The following is a 17,471-nucleotide window of genomic DNA, read 5'->3' on the forward strand; positions in this document are numbered from 1 at the left end:
CATTATAAAATTATATTCTAAAACTTTATTTTCAGGTTTCAAATGACATCATTACAATTTAAGACCAGATTCCAATGTGACGTTTGGACCAAACTGTAGTAAAGACAAGTATAAGCAAAATACCTGGAGAAGTGCATTCAAAAACACAGCAGATATCAGATATCCTCCAAAATAAAATCCTTTATTACAAACACCACACATTCTTTAAACATTGTTCGGAAAAAAATAAAGGTCCCCCACCCAAAACGGCCAATGCTACAACGACCTGACACATCACAACTTTCACAATCACATAACCATTTAAAACAATGTCACATGTGCATTCATAATTTAAAAGAAAAGCCTACAATTACAGTGAAAATCATGAAATGTTGCTGGTCAAATAGAGGAAAAAAAAAAAAGAGAAAGAAAAATCATTAATGATTTACAGCTGGAGATGCATCTTATATTTATACAAGTCAGAATGGTTAAAATCACTCAAGGACTGAACGTCCTGTCACTGCATATTAACAAATTATCAGGTCCTCACATGCGACGCTTTGGGTATATTTCACTTCTCTCTTCTGAGAGCAGTAGTTTGGGGGAGTTCACAGATTTTAAGTAACTATAAAATAAAAAATCCACAAACTGCAAAAGAAACGTGAAAGTACACTATTTCGCACAAAGTTTAGAGACTGCTAGAACTTTAGCTCAGCTGATGGTGATAGAAACCAAAAATCAAGAACGACAATCAAAACAGATGATGCTCCTTGTTTGGAAATGATAATGATGCAGGACTGCGCACAGGAAGGCAGGTTTATCGATACTGGTAGTTCATATTGGGATCGCCCCGGCCGTACCCTGCTGGTCCGCTGTTGTAGGAGGCGGAGTTACCACCAAAATTCTGGTTGGCTCCGCCCTGTGAGCTGTAGTTTGACTGGCTGTTGTAACCTAAGAGACAGACCAATCAGAATTAGTCTAAATAAATAAATAAATACATACAGAGTTAATGCCCATTCACAACAAGGATGAAAACTAAAGTTTTTCATTCAGATCCACTTGAAATGTTGACTAATGTAGTTGTTATAGTTTTTGGTGTGAACAGGCCTTAAAGAAACAGATCACCCAAAAATGAAAATCTGCTGAACATGCATTCATCCTCAGGCCATCCAAAATGTAGATGATTTTATGTCTTCATTAGAACAGATTTAGAGGAATTTAGTATTACATCACTTGCTCACCAACAGATACTCTGCAGTGAATGGGTGCCGTCAGAAGTCCAAACAGCTGATAAAAACCATCACAATAATCCACAAGTAATCCTGACTCTATTAAACATGACTCCAATGAATGTCTTTTAATGCAAAAAGCGTTATGTTTGTAAATAAATTAAGATTTAAAAAAAAAAAAAAAAAAAAATCTTTAAACTATGACTTTTGGCCAAATTCATCATAATTCCATAATTCATCAATGCTTCCTCCAGTGAAAAAGTGCATCCCCTGTTGTCCTCTCACATCAAAATCCATCAACATGTTTGTTTAGAACAGTTTCTGCTTGTAAACGGTGCTTGATCGGTGCTCATTTCTCTCCTGATTCAGACGAGATAACTTTATAACTGGGGAAAGCAATATTATGGACTCGTATTTTAGCCAGAAGTAGCAGTTTAAAGTTAAAAACGTGTTTATGGTGGATTTGTTTCTTACAAACACAGCCTTTCATGTCATAAGATGTTAACTGATACACTTAAATCATTTGGAATATTTGTGGACTGTGATTCATCAGCTGTTTGAACTCTCATTCTGACGGCACCCATTCACTGCAATGGACCCACTGGTGAGCAAGTGATGTAATGCTAAATTTCCACAAATAAGTTCTAATACAAACAAACTCCTCTACATCTTTAATGACCTGAGGAAGAATACATTTTCAGCTAATTTTTCCTTTAAAACTCCTAGATTTGTAACTCAGAGTGTTTTCGTCACCTTCATAGTTGTATTCTTGTCCTCCGGTCACCTGTGAAGGATAAGCAGTGCTGTAGTTGAAGTTTCCACCTCCTGCTCCTCCACCACCACCTTGAGCCTGGCCGAAGTTCTTCTTTTGTCCGAAGCCCTGGCCGTATTGACCAAAGGAACCCCCTTGGCCCACTCCGGGTCCTGGAGGTTTGGTGTTTTGGTGCATGGGTGGCTTCTTACCAGCCGGTTTGGGGGTTCCGGTAGGGGACGAGTAGCCACCGTCACCCTGATAATATGAACCGAAACCGCCCGCCCCTGCTGCTCCACCCCCAGATGATGTGTTTGTGCCTGGACCTGATGATCCAGGACCTGAGGCCACCGGTCCACCATTAGAGCCTCCATTATTATAGAAATCTAAAGAGGAATATACAGTAAATGTTAACAGATTAGCACATACTTCTAATTCAATTCACACTATAAAACTAAGATACTTATACATCAACATATTACCGGCTTTAAGTACTGAATTCAAGAAGTTTCTGCTGTTCATTGAAACCTGATACAAAAATATACATCCACACTGGGTAATATTTAATTTTATACCAACAAAATTTAAACACTATGGGTTATGATACCTTGAAGTTCATCCATGTAGACACAAGTTACTGACCCAAGCTTCAATAAAACCACTATTTTTTTTACTTTGAAATGGTAAAATGTATCACACTACACTTTTCTCTCCATTCACTTTCATTTAAAGACATTCACACAAGAGCAGAAATGCAAGCTTTTGTTAAAATGTTTTGCATTTCTCTGTTCTACAAAGTTCAAGTTTAGACCTGAAAATTTGTATTAAGTCAAAATGTGACCAATAGAAAATCAATATGGTTGAATTAAAAGAAAAGAGACTGTTTTTTGCATTTTGGATTTATGTTGAGTTTATCTTTAATGTTTGTCATATCATGACCTCTGCACTGTCCGAAACAATTTTGCATGCTTAAAATTTAGTGACCTCAGCTTATTAGCAATTTAGTTTCCTAAAACATGGTACAAATGGTGCGAAAGCAACTGCAGTAATAAATACCGACTTTGCATATCTGTATACAAATATTTTTTGGATTAAATAGAGACCAAAAGCTCCTGACAAAATACCAGAGTGAAAATGGTTTCAATCATAATACTAGCCAAATTTCCCATAAAAAGAGACATTTACAAATAAATCCCTAAACCTAATTTGTTAATAATTAATAAATAAATAAATAATAAAATACAAATTTACATAGATAATCACAGGTTTGTAAATTAACTTGAATTTATTGCAAAATAAGACGTAGTCCACAAACATCATTTTAAAAACAACAACAAAAAAAAAATGCCGCAAATATACCCCATTTAATCAATAGTTCACAGAATTGATAATATTCTGATATTAAAAATCTGTGCCTACTCCTTACAAGCCCAGTTTCCTCACGATCAATGGCATTCACCACATTTAAAAAAAGAAAATAAATAAACTTTAAAACATTAAAGACATGGCAATGTATGGAAGTGACAATTAAAAATTCTTTTTGAACATTATTCCAGGAAAAACAACTAAACTGTTGGCAAAAAATGGCTTATACAGTGACTTGAGAGCTGTAGTGAAGATACAGCCATTATGAAATATCAGTCTGCTACAGCTACTATCAGTCCGACTGCACTGATCACAGCACAAATAATACGTCTTGCTTTTCTTGATTTCCGTAGGCAGAAACTCCCGTTCACATCCACAGTGTTAGTTGATCGTTGGTGCAGGTTTTTTGAGGTGAGATTGTGGGCGGTACATCACAAGGAAACGAGTTTATAATGTGGGTAACCAGTGTTTTTTTTCCCCCTCGGTCTGAATTTTTCGTTTCACATTTGCGTGCTTATTGAAAACATTGGGCGGTTTATGTCGCAAACTCGTGGTAGCCATAGGAGTCTGAGACAAAGTCACCTAAAGGGTGAGACAGAGCAGAGAAGCACAGAATTAGACGTCTTCTGTGTTGGGCATGCCATGACAAATGTCACCGGGCATGAGTCAAGGATGTCAATCAGTTATCATCAAGGTCAAAGATAGTTTGTGTGTTTTTTTGTTTTTCTTTTTAGATTTCTCTGCTCCGGTCACCCTCAAGAAGGTCTTTCCTCAGAAAGTGGCGTTGGCATGTTGGGAACATTTCTCGTTTTTCGCCGAGGAAAGTTTGCGTCCCATGGCACAACAAAGCAGAGAAATGTAAAATCAAAAAGGAAAATACAATAGCGGACACTTACACATTAAAATGTCCCCAAAACTATCAGAGTAGAAGTTTAAATAGATCCAGAGCAAAGTGCACAGACTACTTAACTTGAGATGAACTCAAAAACAATTAACGAAACTTAAAATGGCAACAACTTATGCCATGAAGACAAGTCTTGCAGTTAAAAAAAAAAAAAAAAAAAAAAAAAAAAACTAGCCAAAAATGCTAAAAGGTATTAAGAAAAGAGTAGAATCAATGGCACCAGTGAGAAATAGGAAAATACTCACTGTAGCCAGAGTTGTTATTGCCACCATATCCATAAGTCCCGTATCCACCTATAAAGAGAATATAGAGAAGAATATGTACATGTTCATATGCAAGATTACATGAGTTTTGTTTTATCAGATCTGAGGTATAATTCATGATCATAGCACAAGGGAGCCTAAAAATAGAAGAATGTGCACTATTCATGTGTCTATGCGGAGTGTGGAAGCGGAAATGTAGCATGCTCGCTGCATGAGATGGAGGCTCTGGTGCACTCACTTGCACTTAAAATACTCCGCCATTTTTGCTCAGAGATAAAAGTAATGCATCTTTCGAATCTGTAAAGAAAATTGCGTGCACTCACAATAAAACGTTGAACTTTTGTAAAAAAAAAAAAAAAAAAAAAAAAAAAAAAAAAAAGAATACAGGATGCTCTTTCTGCTGTCTCTGTCTCTATGAACAAGCGTGAAATGTTGAAACTGTGTACTCTTGCCTTACAGACATGACAAATATCTACAGAGTGAAGGGTCTACTTTTAAATGAACCGATTCAAATAGAAAACAAATATTCTAAAATAATGTAATCCATGTGAAACTTGCATACAGGTAGACCACTAATAGTCGACTAATGCTTAAAATGAACAACTACTAGTCAACCAGAAAAGTCTTTAGTCAAGGGCATCCCTAACAATGTGTCATTTGTTAACATTAATGTATTAACTAACATGAATACATTACAGTATTTCATAATCTTTGGCAATGTTAGTTAATAAAAACACAGTTGTTCATGTTAGTTCACAGTGCATTAATTTTAAAACAAGTTGTGATGTGCAACCAAATTGTAAAGAGTTACCATTATATCAATGAAGGCGGCAAAGCAGCACTGAAAAATTGCTGAAAATGATATATATTGCTGGTACCATTCATTAAATATGCTTAAATGTGTAAGAATAATTGAAAAGCTTGAGCCCTAAAAGCCATCTCACATTTATGGTCTTAAATTTGTGCATTCATAATTTCAGGACATTTCAAGCCTTTTCCCCCCCCAATCACTACACAATACAGTTTTTTTACACAATACTTTCCTTGCAAATAAATAAATTTGTTCTGACTGTTAAGAATTGCTGCAGTTAATAATCAAACAGTTTTTTCCCCCCACCAAAACTGATGACAGAAACTTCAGTGTCAGCTACTGTTGTGTAGTTTTTTTTCCCCCTCCATACTTAGTGAAACTTGGGTATTAAAATGGCTTATTCAAACACTGCAATTCAGGTAGATCTCTGAGTGTTAAGGTTTGTTCAAATGTCTAATGCAAACTGATTCTTTCAGAGAGCACTGGAACTGTACCTTGATTGAATCCTCCTCCATTGTTAAATCCCCGGCCTCTGCCCCTGCCACGTCCTCTTCCTCTGCCCCTGGGATTGACTGCCATGTCAGCAGGTGGCCCAGCCACCATCCCAAATCCGGGGTGCTGAAATGAGCAAATCAGACAATTACACACTGAATACATAAGTGGAGACCAAAATGACACCAAAAACAAAAAGAGCCAGGCGTACCATTGGAGGCATTTTCTTTTTCTTGTTTGCATCGGAGTTGGAGCCTTCTGGGAAGAGCTTCTCCAGGGCTGCAAGTGCTGCGTAGGCCTTCGCCACCTTTTTATTGGATCCGGTACCCTGGAACTTCTGTCCGTCGATCTCCACCTGAAGGCAGGAAGGGAGAAAGGAAAAAGAAAAAGAAAAAAAAAAAAAAAAAAAAAAAAAAAAAAAAAGGGAAAGAAAAGCAGCAGCTATTATTATCTGATCTGCTTACAATAAGATAAATTTTACCAAATAAACAACTAGATTGTGTCTCTGAAATGGTGTCCTTACCTCCATGACAAAGCGTTTGTCATGGCTTCCACCGGTCTCAGAGATGAGCTCGTACTTCAGTCCTCTGCGTTTTTCGTTAAGCTCCATAACAGGGTTCTTTCCATGTTTGGTTAGGATAGGTCCCTGCTGTCGAGCGCTCTGAAAGACCAAAAAAAAAAAAAAAAAAAAAAAAAAAAAAAAAAAGGGGAGCAAGCTCTTAAAAGACTGAATAACATACATTAGAGGTTTGGTGAGACTAACCAGTCAAAATTAAAACATTTTTTGCAGGTTTCTGCATGTATAACAGTACGTGCTGTTCTAGTCATTCTAACATGCTAACTGGCGGCTTAAAACAGTCTATTAATGTTAAACAGTTGTGCTGCGTAATATTTTTGTAACATTATACAAGTTTTTTTCTATCACTTTTGATCAATTTAACACACACAAAATAAGTCTTACAGACCACAAACTGGTGCAACACAATGTCCTTGTGATGTTATTTACTTGTTTTATTTCTTAAGAACTATTTGTGACCCTGGACCACAAAGATTTTCTACATCATCTTGAAGCTGAATAAATAAGCTTTCCAATGACAATATTTGACAGAGACACAACTACTTGAAAATTTGGAATTTGAGGGTGTAAAAAAAAAAAAAAAAAAAAAAAAAAAAAAAAAAAAGAAAATCACCTTTAAAGTTCTTAGCAAATCAATGAAGTTGATACGTTTACGGTAGGAAATCTACAAAATATCTTCACTGAACATTATCTTTACTTAATATCCTAATCACTTATGGCATAAAAGAAATCAATAATTGTGACAAAGTATTTTTGGCTACTGCTACAATTATAGCCATGCTATACAAGGTTTTGTGGTCCAGGGTCACATTTGATATTCATTTATTTATTTATTTATTTTTTTTAATAAAACATTTTTATTTGCATCATAAAATCACCCACAAAGTTGTTAATCTATTACAGTCTGTAATATTATATTTTTATCTTCATATGCCACTATATGGATACATGTTGTAAAGAAACATCTTTGGTACCTCATCAGTGGGGCTGTCTGAGGTTGGAGCTGGTTCGGGCTCCATTTGGGTCACAGCAGGCAAAGTCTCCTGTGTGGCCACCGGCTCCTCTAGTTTGACCAGTTCAGCTACCTTTTGGTCCAATCCTGTTGGCAGACCCATATCTTGCAAGACCTGGAAAAGAATTTCAGAAAGAAAATTCAGTTTCTGCCATTTCAGACTAAATCAGTAAGCCAAATAACTCATCGTCTGCATCACAGCCTCTTACTTTGACAGCTACGTGTAGTTTCGCAGTGCGTTTGGATGGACCAGAAGCTTCAAAGTTCTTTCCGTCCACCTCTACAGCCATAGTAAACACGGGCACATGGACGGGTCCGGTCTGAGAGATGAGTTTGTACTGTAGACCCGGCTTCAGCTGGTTCAGACGCATCAGGGCATTCATGGCCTGCGGTGGCTCTGCCTTCTCCTCTGGAGCTGAAGGCCAGAAAACAAGGTATGTTTTATGCGCACTGCTATGCATAACTCCACTATAAGCAGATTAAGAACATCTGAACAGCATTTACATTTCTTCTGCAATTTCTTCTTTTTCTTGTTTGGGTTCTTCTCATCAGTAGCCTCCTCCTCCTCCATGGGGCGTTTCATCGGGGGCACGTAGGTTGTGCTGGGTGGGATTTGAACTATGGCGATGAAAGACATTAAAAGTCAAGTTTCTACCTACAACATAACATCCTTTAAGCAATTAAAAACATCCACCTCTACTCAATTTTACCTGTGTAGTCAATAGGTGTCTCACTTCGTGGTTTTCTGGGCATTTTTGAAGGAAGCGGGTCCATGCCAAGTACTTTGTGCAGCTGTCCAAAAGCTGAAAGCCTCAAGGCATGCTGTTAATCAAAAACATAACAGCAACCATAATGCTGAAATGAGATACACAAGCAAATCAAGCGCAAACCTGTAATAAAAACAGCAAATTGTGGACAAACCTGAGCACTCTGGGTGATGTCCTCCCGCTGCTGGCGATCCACGTGACTGATAGCATCTGTTGGCTCCTTTTCGCAAGGGTCACAAATGCCTGAACCATCTAAAGCAGATGGAGTCACATTCAAATTTGAAAGAAATTTGAAACCATCTTTCTGGACTTCTCAGCCCTACATAATGCTGATTTGTCAATAATTTGTCAAATACAGTGCACTCAAAATGGTATCTCACTGTATTTTGATATACTGACAGGCAGTCATTTTGTAATTTTAGATATAAAATTTGGAAATGACTTACCAGCCATTAGGATTCCAGATGCGAGACACTCGAGAACTCTACGAAGAGCTTCTCCTGCTCCCATTGGCCGATTCCCAGTGCCAATCGCCTTCTCGCACAGCAGTTCTAAGGGCTACAAGAAACGAGATACATCACATGCATGCCAACATATAAAACATCTGCTTATCGTATTATTTGTATCTAAAAAGTAATAAAAGTGGGGAAAAAGAACCAAGTTTTTAAATCATTCTCAAACTGCCATTAGGAACCAACATTTTAGATGGAAAAATAAAATCAAAACCTAACATTTTCCTCCTTGAATATTCATGTGAATTGTAATTAAAAAAAAAAAAAAAAAAAATTCATCAAAAAGTAAAATCAGAATATTTTCAGAACTATATAGCAGGGCCGTTATTTGATTAATTTTTCAAATAATTGCATGACAACTTGCATAATGTATCTGGAATTACACAAGCACTCTTGCTTGATACATCTTAGGATAAATATTAGGGATGTAACGTTATCAATATCGTGGTATCGCAATAGCAAAAGTGTCTTGATGTTATTGTGGTCACGCGAAGCTGGAGCTTTCCTTCAAAATAAAAGCTCTACTGCCATTTGCATCAAAATAAAAGGTTAAAAGTGTTGTATGAATTGCTGACAGCTAGCAGTTTAAACTGGTAATGTTATTGCAGTCCAAATTCAAAATATATTTTTCAAGTGTAGAAATTGGGAAAGTAGTATAGTAATATATCTGTGTAAAGCAAATATAATATACCTATTAAAAAAAAAAAACAACACTCATTTTCATTTTACAGTGCAACAGTTTTAAAATACAATACAATGACAGTCTATAAGCAATCTTTTGTTGCAATTTCAATATCAGCCACCCCTATATTCTCTACTTTTTATTTTTGGTACATACCCAACCTCGCAGAGGGGCCCAGGTGGGAACACGAGCACAGAGGTCCCTCAGGATACGGATGACAATCACACAGGAGCGTAGTCCATTAGCCCTGGCCTAGAGACAAAAGCAGGAGGGATACAACCCAGCGGTTTATCTCATGCACTCATAATGTGGCACACCACCAATAAACAAACAGAAGGGGTGAGATTTGCCGATTACTGAATAATGTGTCGATAAGCATTAGCAATGTAGAAAGGGTGGCAAATGGTTAAGAGTTACCAAAAAAAAATAAATAAAAAAGCAATTACTCAGTTGAGAAGCTACATATGAGACAGATAATAGAGCAGATTAAAAAACGTCAAGCTCAAGAGATGAGGAACACAACAGGGCCTGTGTTGGTAGGTGGCCTTCTGATTAAACATTAAAAATCAGTTGATAAGGGAGAATGTGCTAGAAGATACTAGATGTGGATTAAATCTGGGAAATGCAGCTGCATTTTTAAAGCACTGCAGGGTTTCAATGAAAACCATGAATAGATTAATATGGCGGAAAAGGTGCAATATTCCTTTTTGGCATGAACCTGACAAACATTTTTTTGCAGGGACCTGCATTAAACACCTTATAATAATGTTCTGTGTTCAGCACAAGCTTTAGATGCAGCATTTATAAAATACATGTATTTTTAAAGCAAAAACAGCAATATTGTAAAATTTTACAACCCTTTTTGTATATTATGCAAGTTAATTTATATAATGTATTTGTATATACAATTACCATTTAGTAATTATGAAAAACAATTGTGCTGCTTAACATTTTTGTGGAAACAGTGATACTTTTTTTTTTTTCTCTCTTTTTCAAGATTCTAAAAAGTTCAAAAGAACAGCATTTATTTTAAAAATCTTAATCACTTCTGATTATTTTGTTTCCTTGCTGAATAAAGTAGTTATTTATCATTTTTAAGATGCATTCTAAATATTTCTATTTTTTTTTTTCTATAGGGGAGAGAGAGGGAAGGAAAAAAAAAAAAAAAAAAAAAAAAAAAAAAAAAAAAAAAAAAAAAAAAAAAAGGCAAGTTACTATGATTTTATGCTGTCATTTTTTCCTTACTAGCAGCCAAACAAAAACCCCTCTCTGGTTTCCTTCCACACCTCATACAAAATCTACAAGGTTTGTTGGCATTAAATTAAAAAGACAAGAACGTAAATACTAGATATAACTGTGTGTCATGGCTACGCTTTTTTTTTTTTTTCCCTTTTTCTTTTATAAAAGTGGGTGTATCTAACTGTTGGTTTTCTGCCAAATATAGTGTCAATTATAACACTATAAGTCATAAAAATTAATTGGCAATCAATATTATGTCAAAAGGCTGATGATTGAAATTAAACTGCACTGAACCCAGAACATTTGCAAAAGAACAAATCGGATGATATCGGAAAATATTCTATAGCAAAGTGTGTCAAACTGTATGGCTGGCTGTAGAAATATTGCACCTGCCATTTGCATTGAAATATTTAAAATTTTAAATGAAAGCACTCAAAAATGTCAAATATTAAGCGAGACTGTAAAAGCAGCAGTTGGTACTGGCAATGACGTCTCAAAAAGGTAATAAAAAGGTTATCGATGCGATAATACGCTTAAATTAGCCAGGCAGAGGTCAGACAGCATTGACAAAGATGTCCTTGGCAACGCAATTCAAAACCATCCAGCAAGAATATGACATTCTACCGGAGGCAAATACACTCCCACAAATAAAGTCTACACAGAAAAAAAACATCCACACAAACAACTGAAAAAATAAAATAAAATAAAACAGCATGAAATAAGGTTAACACAGAAACAAAAAAAACAAACTCAACTACTAGAAGACAAATAAAGACAAGATGCAAACCTGGAACCACTTGGCGTGGCGGAGGGACGCCAAGGCAGTCAGGCATTTCTGCCTGTCCAGTACATCCGGGGGATCGTTGACTGATAGCGTTTCTATTGGCAGGTGGAATAAGAAGACAAGGTACAGTTTGACCAAGGGGTTTTTCTGTCTCACGGCCAGGGGGGGAGGAGGCAGATGACCCCTACCAAAGGCAGTGGAGGGGAGAGGAGGGGGAACCCCCCCCCAAACCAGAGCAACCCTTCCTGTGCTAGTACACAACAGCAGGACAGAAATCTACAAGTGGGCGGAGCATCAGCCTCTGTTCCAAACCCAAGTGAGGCTACACTTTCACAATAAAATGGGTCAATTTAGTCGTTTCCTAAGTACTATTTTCTACACTAATACACTCTACTTGACTTTGAGTCAGCCTTTTGCATAATTAAAATTGCTTTGAAACATTATTAGAAAAGAGATCATTTAAATTAAACTTAAATTTTACATTTAAAGTAAAACAATGCATATAAATGCACACGGTTCATTTTAGCGTGACCCTGGACCACAAAACCAGTTGTAAGTATATTTGTAGCAATAGCCAAAAATGTTATATAGGTCAAAAGTATAAATTTTTCTTAGGATATTAAGCAGGATATTAATGCTCCATGAAGATATTTTGTAAATTTCCTACAGTAAACATCAAAATTTGGATTAAGTGTCGACTGTTTAAAAAAAAAAAAAAAAATCTGTGAAAGAGTTTTCATAACGCTTTGGACAAAAGTATCTGCTAAAATGCATAAATGTAAATTACACGCAATGCATTCTAGGCTAACTACAAAGAATTTTCTGTCACAGTCTTCATCTATGATGCCTCAAGACAGCGTCTAGGTAGGCAGCTCACTATGATTTGGAACAGAGCCCTTGTGGCTGTATTTTGTGGCATTAGGGTGTACAGTGAGTGAGTGTTTAGGAGAGGTTTTTCTATGGTGTAAAAATGTGTGCATCAGTGAGATCCTAGTACATTTGTGCATTCATGTGACATGGGGGAACCCCTCCCCCTCGCCCCCTTGTTTTTTTTTTTTTTTTTCTGGGTGCACTGCCTTGCCCCTTCCGAGACAGAGAGCGTCCAGTTGGTCAAAGGTCCAGCGTCCCTAAAATTGACAAACTAGAAGGCTTGACAGAGAGAATCAGATTTTGAACCACAGGCAGCAGTAGTCAGATACACAAGAGGTATGATCAAAACGAGTCCACACTGCAGCAAAACTGATGGCTCGTGATGGTCTAAGGCAGGCGTCACTAACCGAGGGGGTCACAGATAGGGCTAGGCTTCGAGTTCGGCCTCAAGTTTGCTCTCGATTGACCCTTCGCTAAGCCCCCGCCACCCTGCGGTTACTGTTGCTTCACTTAGACAAGTAGAAACCAACCAGAAATTTGCATTAAGTGTTATTTGAGTAAAATATGCTCAAATATGGGTAGAACTTGATTGCATATTATTTCACATGAATTGGATTCAATTGTGACAATGCATCATAATCAGCCATTTTTACAACAGAAGTTCACATTAAAATAACTAAAAACTGTAAGATGGTTCAAATGGTTCTAAAATGTTTCTATAATCAAGATGTAAAAAAACATGGCATACCATTATTAACGTTAATTAGGAACAAATGTAGATATTACTCATGTTTTACGTTTTCGATTGGGGAAAAAGTCCACTGTATCTGCACATTTTTAAAGATTTAGCAGCAGCATTTTACCATATTTCAGGTAAAAAATTTCACAGACCAAAATGGAGAATGGCAAAATCTGCCAAGACTGTAAAAACAGGGTTTAGCCAAAGGTCAATTGCTTTATCTCACCGAAACTAGTTTTAATTTCGGCATTTTCTCTATCCAATACTCCAGCCCTGAAAAGTTATTTACTCAACTTAAAAAGTTGCCCACAATGCTCTAAACTACAGATCCATTAGTTTACTGTGACCATGTATTATAATGCCAGGTCTAATCTATTCTTTACACAGTGTCCTAATGTCTAGCATTATCTATAACCCTCCTGCCCTCCGTCTAGCCTTTTTTGTGAAAGGCTGCCAACAAGTCCTGGCAAACAAACCAGAACTCGACAATACTTCTGCTTCTCATTTTTGCTGCAATGCAAACCGTTCCATTATACGAACACATGCAAACAACAAGGTTTGTGATTTTGTTTCTTAATTCTCAGTAAGCCTTCAGTAAACTCTCCTTTTAAATACCTTAAAGGGAACTGGGTCTTATTTACAGCTTTACCCATCACTTAAGTTACTGTATATTGGGCCATCAACACTCTAACATCAGGCTGCATGGAACTGTGAGACTTCAGGTGGCAGTAAACATAATCTGTTACATGACTAGTCTGTATACAATATCCCCAAGCTCCATTGAAGGCCCAATAAACAATATCCCTGCCTGAGTCCATCCCATCTGCATCTGGGGTTGTGGGGTGGTTAGAGGTACCACAAGGCACGTGATTTCAAACCTACCTCCGGCAGCCTGCTTCTCAACCTCCTCCCTCACGAGAGGTGAAGTCAGGTGAATGGTAAGGGTCAGCGGGGGCTCCTTGGAGTTCTTGATGACAATGGTGGCATCGCGGATGCTCGATTTAACGTCATATTTTTCTTCCGTGATGAGCTGTAGAACAGATCATTGAGGTTCGTGCATGTTTTTTTAGTCTGCCAATATGTAACATCAGAGATGCTGACATACCTTAAGCTGCACCGCGAGATTGTCAGACACTTTCTTCAGCAGGGTGATGGTGGGTTTGTCTTTGCACAACAGCACGAGCTCCAGATCAAGATCTCCCTTCAGCAGGAGACCTTTAGCTACTAGCCCCACGCGCATGACTCCACGCAGTGAACGAGTGGGCTGCTCCATTGACTTTGGTTCACTGGAGGACAAAATATGAGGGGCAGTTACATAACCCACACCAATAGCTAATCAGTAAAGTTACATAGCGAACAGAGCAGAATTAAATTCTTACGTCTCTTTCTCGCCATCTCCATCAGAGTCCAAGGCATTCGGTTTGGCATTGCCTTTCTCCTGCTCGTCCAGCCAATCAGAGACAGCCTTGAGAGCACGTTCGGTGTGGGACACCATGTTCTGCACCCCTTCCAGCTCCTCCTGGGTGGGATAGATTGCAGAGTGTTTGGCCATCACATGGCGGTCGTCGTTCACAAAGATGCGCATGGAGCGATGACGAATTGGAGGCGGCTTCATGGAAACAACAGAGAAAAATATTACTATACATGACAAGTTAATCCAAAAGGTTATGCACAGCCTACAGTTAGTAAAACTTATACTTTAAGAAATTAATACTTCTATTGCACAAGGATGCATTCAACTGATCAAATTGTAAATACATGTATAATGTTACAATATATTTCTATTCCAAACAAACGCTGTTCTTTGGAAATTTCTATTCTACAAAAAAAAAAAAAAAAAAAAATCCTAAATAATTTTTAAAAAGGGGGAAAAGAAAAGGGGAAAAAAAAAAAAAAAAAAAAAAAAAGTTTACACTGCTAATAAATGTTTGAGCAGCAAAACAGCATTAGTAAAACTTCTAAATGACCATGTGAAACTGAAAATAGAGCAATGATGCTATAACCTCAGCTTTGCATCACAGGAAAAAAAACATTTTAAAACATAAAAATATTGCAATACTTAAATCACTGATACGCATTTATCAAATAAATGCAATCTAAAGTCATACTGATCCCAAGTTTTTTTTTTTTTAACACTGGTGTCTTTGCAAAACTCAGCCTGAACAGCTGGATTTCATTTTCCTAATCAGTATAGTTGCACAGTGTAATTACTGGCATATTAGTACAATTAATTAGTACTTTATGGTGCATAATTAGCACTAGTTAACAGATTTAGTGCAATTGGATATTACGATTTTTTTCTAGGGGAGGGAAAAAAAATAAAATCAAACAGCAGATGTTTAGAAGTATGTATACTTTACCATAATGGCTACAAAGTGGTTCTTCAGTTTGGCAGTGTTAGTCTATATGTGGCAGAGGAATGCTGCTCCAGTTGGTCTGAAATGAAAAATCAGTTTTAAAGAAAATGTAGTGCAATATATAGTTATGGCCATAATTATTAATTCAGCAGACAAACAGAAGTTTCATGATACAAAACAGTAAAAATCCAATTAGAGCAATTCTGATTGAGTTTCAGATTCCACAAGGCTTAATCCATATAATCCCCCTACATGCACCCAGGGAAATGTTCACAGATCAGGAGCATCACATATTCAGATCTCCATGGAAACAGTGACTCAATACAACCCATAATACCAACCAAGCCTAAGAGATGCTACACAAACAGCTCAGAACATACATAACCTCCTTTACACAAACCTGTTTAGATTGCAAGGGCCTTTTATTTACCAAACTGAAATTGTAAATGGATGTAAATTTAAAAACACAACAGACATTAAATTTGAATTTCCTGAACTCTCAAACTCATTTCCTGCTATTGTCTCCATTATTGCCGTGCAAGTGCGAAACATGCTGTTCACCAGTGCCGTTCTCACCTCTTAATCTGGGCAAAACGTGTTTTCCATTCATAGCAAACCTTCTACAGTTGCCAGGAAATGTTTGTTGATCTCAATTCACAACTGAACCGTCTCACGTCTGCCACTTCTGCATCACAGCTGTGAGGCTTGTCTTTCTACCATTACTATCGTCATTAAAAAAAAAAAAAAAAAAAACCTACAAACAAAGCAGTACTGACCTGAGGCAAGAATAATTGAAAAAAACTCAAATGGAATAAAACAAAAGAGGCGGGACAGACAGGCTATATTGTATTACAGCAGAGTTTTTAAAATTTAAGATGCTTTTTAGACCTTAAGTATTAAAAACAAGCACAGTATGTGTGTATAAAGCCAATTTATACATTAAAAACTAATGTGTAAAATATTTATTGTTATATTATATAACATTTGTCTGTTCTCCTCAAATATTACCATGCATAAGCATGTGAGCATTTATGCAAACACAATTTGAAAAAACAAATGTGTGATTATTCAACTTAAATAATCTTTCGCTGTGCAACTTTACATCGTTGCGTTATATAATCTGTGCACATTTAACCCGCAGGACTCGCACTTGTTGACGCCGAAACCGCCCACGTAACTCTAAAATCTGTAAAATAACGACAATAAGTATTTTTCTTTTACATAATCAACAACATAACATGGTTTGGCATCGAAAGTAACGTAATACTCGAAGTAAACATGGGAAACGCAGTATACATCACAGCTGCGCGGCCATTTTAACGCAGCCAAACAATGGGGACAGCAATCCACCGGTTTGCACAAACATCTACCCTTAAAAAACCCACTTGGTCTTTAAAATTTCACTAATCTTGCTCAAACTACGTTTGTACACGTAAATCTAGCTAATTGTGCCAAAAAATGCTTCCCGGCCAAGCTACGCATTTGGTTTCGAGACACGGCCAGACACCGAATGAAATAAAATGGTCGTGACCCTCCCCCAAAACAACAAAAAAACAATGTCGGAGTGTTTATTTAACTAAAAATGAGACAGAAAATAAGTTTATATAATACATCTAGTCGAAAACGTAAGAGAAAGTCATCTTGTAATGTTCAATTCTCGGTTTTTTGTGAAATGCATAAGAAGCTAGCGTGCTAACCGCTAGCCATAGCCGTTTGCTATTCAAATATTTACAGTTTAACTGCCGTTAAGTGTTGGAACGACACATTTAGAGTGAATTAAAATATATTCATTCGATACATTTGCAACATAAAATCATTTTAAACCACATAATGCTTAAGAATTTTGTTTTTTATCTACTCACCAGCGCAGCGACAAAGATGCACCCGTCCACCGTTCTGCCGCTGTAAAGAATCAGCGTGCGCTGGACTGGAACGGTACCATGTGGTATCAGTTGACCAATAGGATCATTGTTGCGTCAGAGACAGGCGGCAATGAATGGAGAGGGCGTGGCTTTGTCGTTCAGAATGGCGACTGCAAAATCAAACACATGTTTCTTTCTTTTTCTTTCTTTCTTTCATTCTTTCCTTCTCTCGGCAAGGCGTCAGCTGAGAAAATGTGACAGTGTCAATTTTTCTAT

The 17,471-nt window shown here is 37.1% G+C and overlaps 1 protein-coding gene across 2 annotated transcripts; it reads right to left on the reverse strand.

The window, feature by feature from the left end:
- Positions 1–684: 684 nt before the first annotated feature.
- On the reverse strand, positions 685–17,299 carry ilf3b (interleukin enhancer binding factor 3b). Of its 2 annotated transcripts, XM_051103234.1 has the most exons (19): positions 17,196–17,299; positions 15,337–15,412; positions 14,356–14,585; positions 14,082–14,262; positions 13,859–14,006; positions 11,371–11,462; positions 9,501–9,596; positions 8,597–8,708; positions 8,305–8,402; positions 8,094–8,205; positions 7,888–8,001; positions 7,593–7,798; positions 7,346–7,498; positions 6,318–6,455; positions 6,006–6,149; positions 5,797–5,920; positions 4,474–4,521; positions 1,962–2,345; positions 685–930 (listed from the first exon to the last, which is right to left on the reverse strand). In XM_051103234.1, exons 2-19 carry the CDS (start codon positions 15,337–15,339, stop codon positions 797–799), a joined length of 2,517 nt encoding a protein of 838 aa, XP_050959191.1. In that variant the 5' UTR covers positions 15,340–15,412; positions 17,196–17,299; the 3' UTR covers positions 685–796. The 2 variants fall into 2 exon arrangements, with proteins under 2 accessions (XP_050959191.1, XP_050959198.1); XM_051103241.1 differs by lacking the exons at positions 685–930; positions 1,962–2,345 and adding an exon at positions 3,213–3,906.
- Positions 17,300–17,471: the final 172 nt, after the last annotated feature.

The sequence above is a fragment of the Labeo rohita genome, chromosome 3, assembly GCF_022985175.1.
Source record: "Labeo rohita strain BAU-BD-2019 chromosome 3, IGBB_LRoh.1.0, whole genome shotgun sequence".
Taxonomy (NCBI): domain Eukaryota; kingdom Metazoa; phylum Chordata; class Actinopteri; order Cypriniformes; family Cyprinidae; genus Labeo; species Labeo rohita.

What these genes read in the sequence shown, in the direction of transcription:
- ilf3b (XM_051103234.1), bottom strand. An exon ending in GAAGAAATTGCAGAAGAAAT is followed by an intron (nt 7,799 to 7,887) that starts GTAAATGCTGTT and finishes TCTGGCCTTCAG; the next exon opens with CTCCAGAGGAGAAGGCAGAG. An exon ending in CAATAACAACTCTGGCTACA is followed by an intron (nt 2,346 to 4,473) that starts GTGAGTATTTTC and finishes ATTCCTCTTTAG; the next exon opens with ATTTCTATAATAATGGAGGC.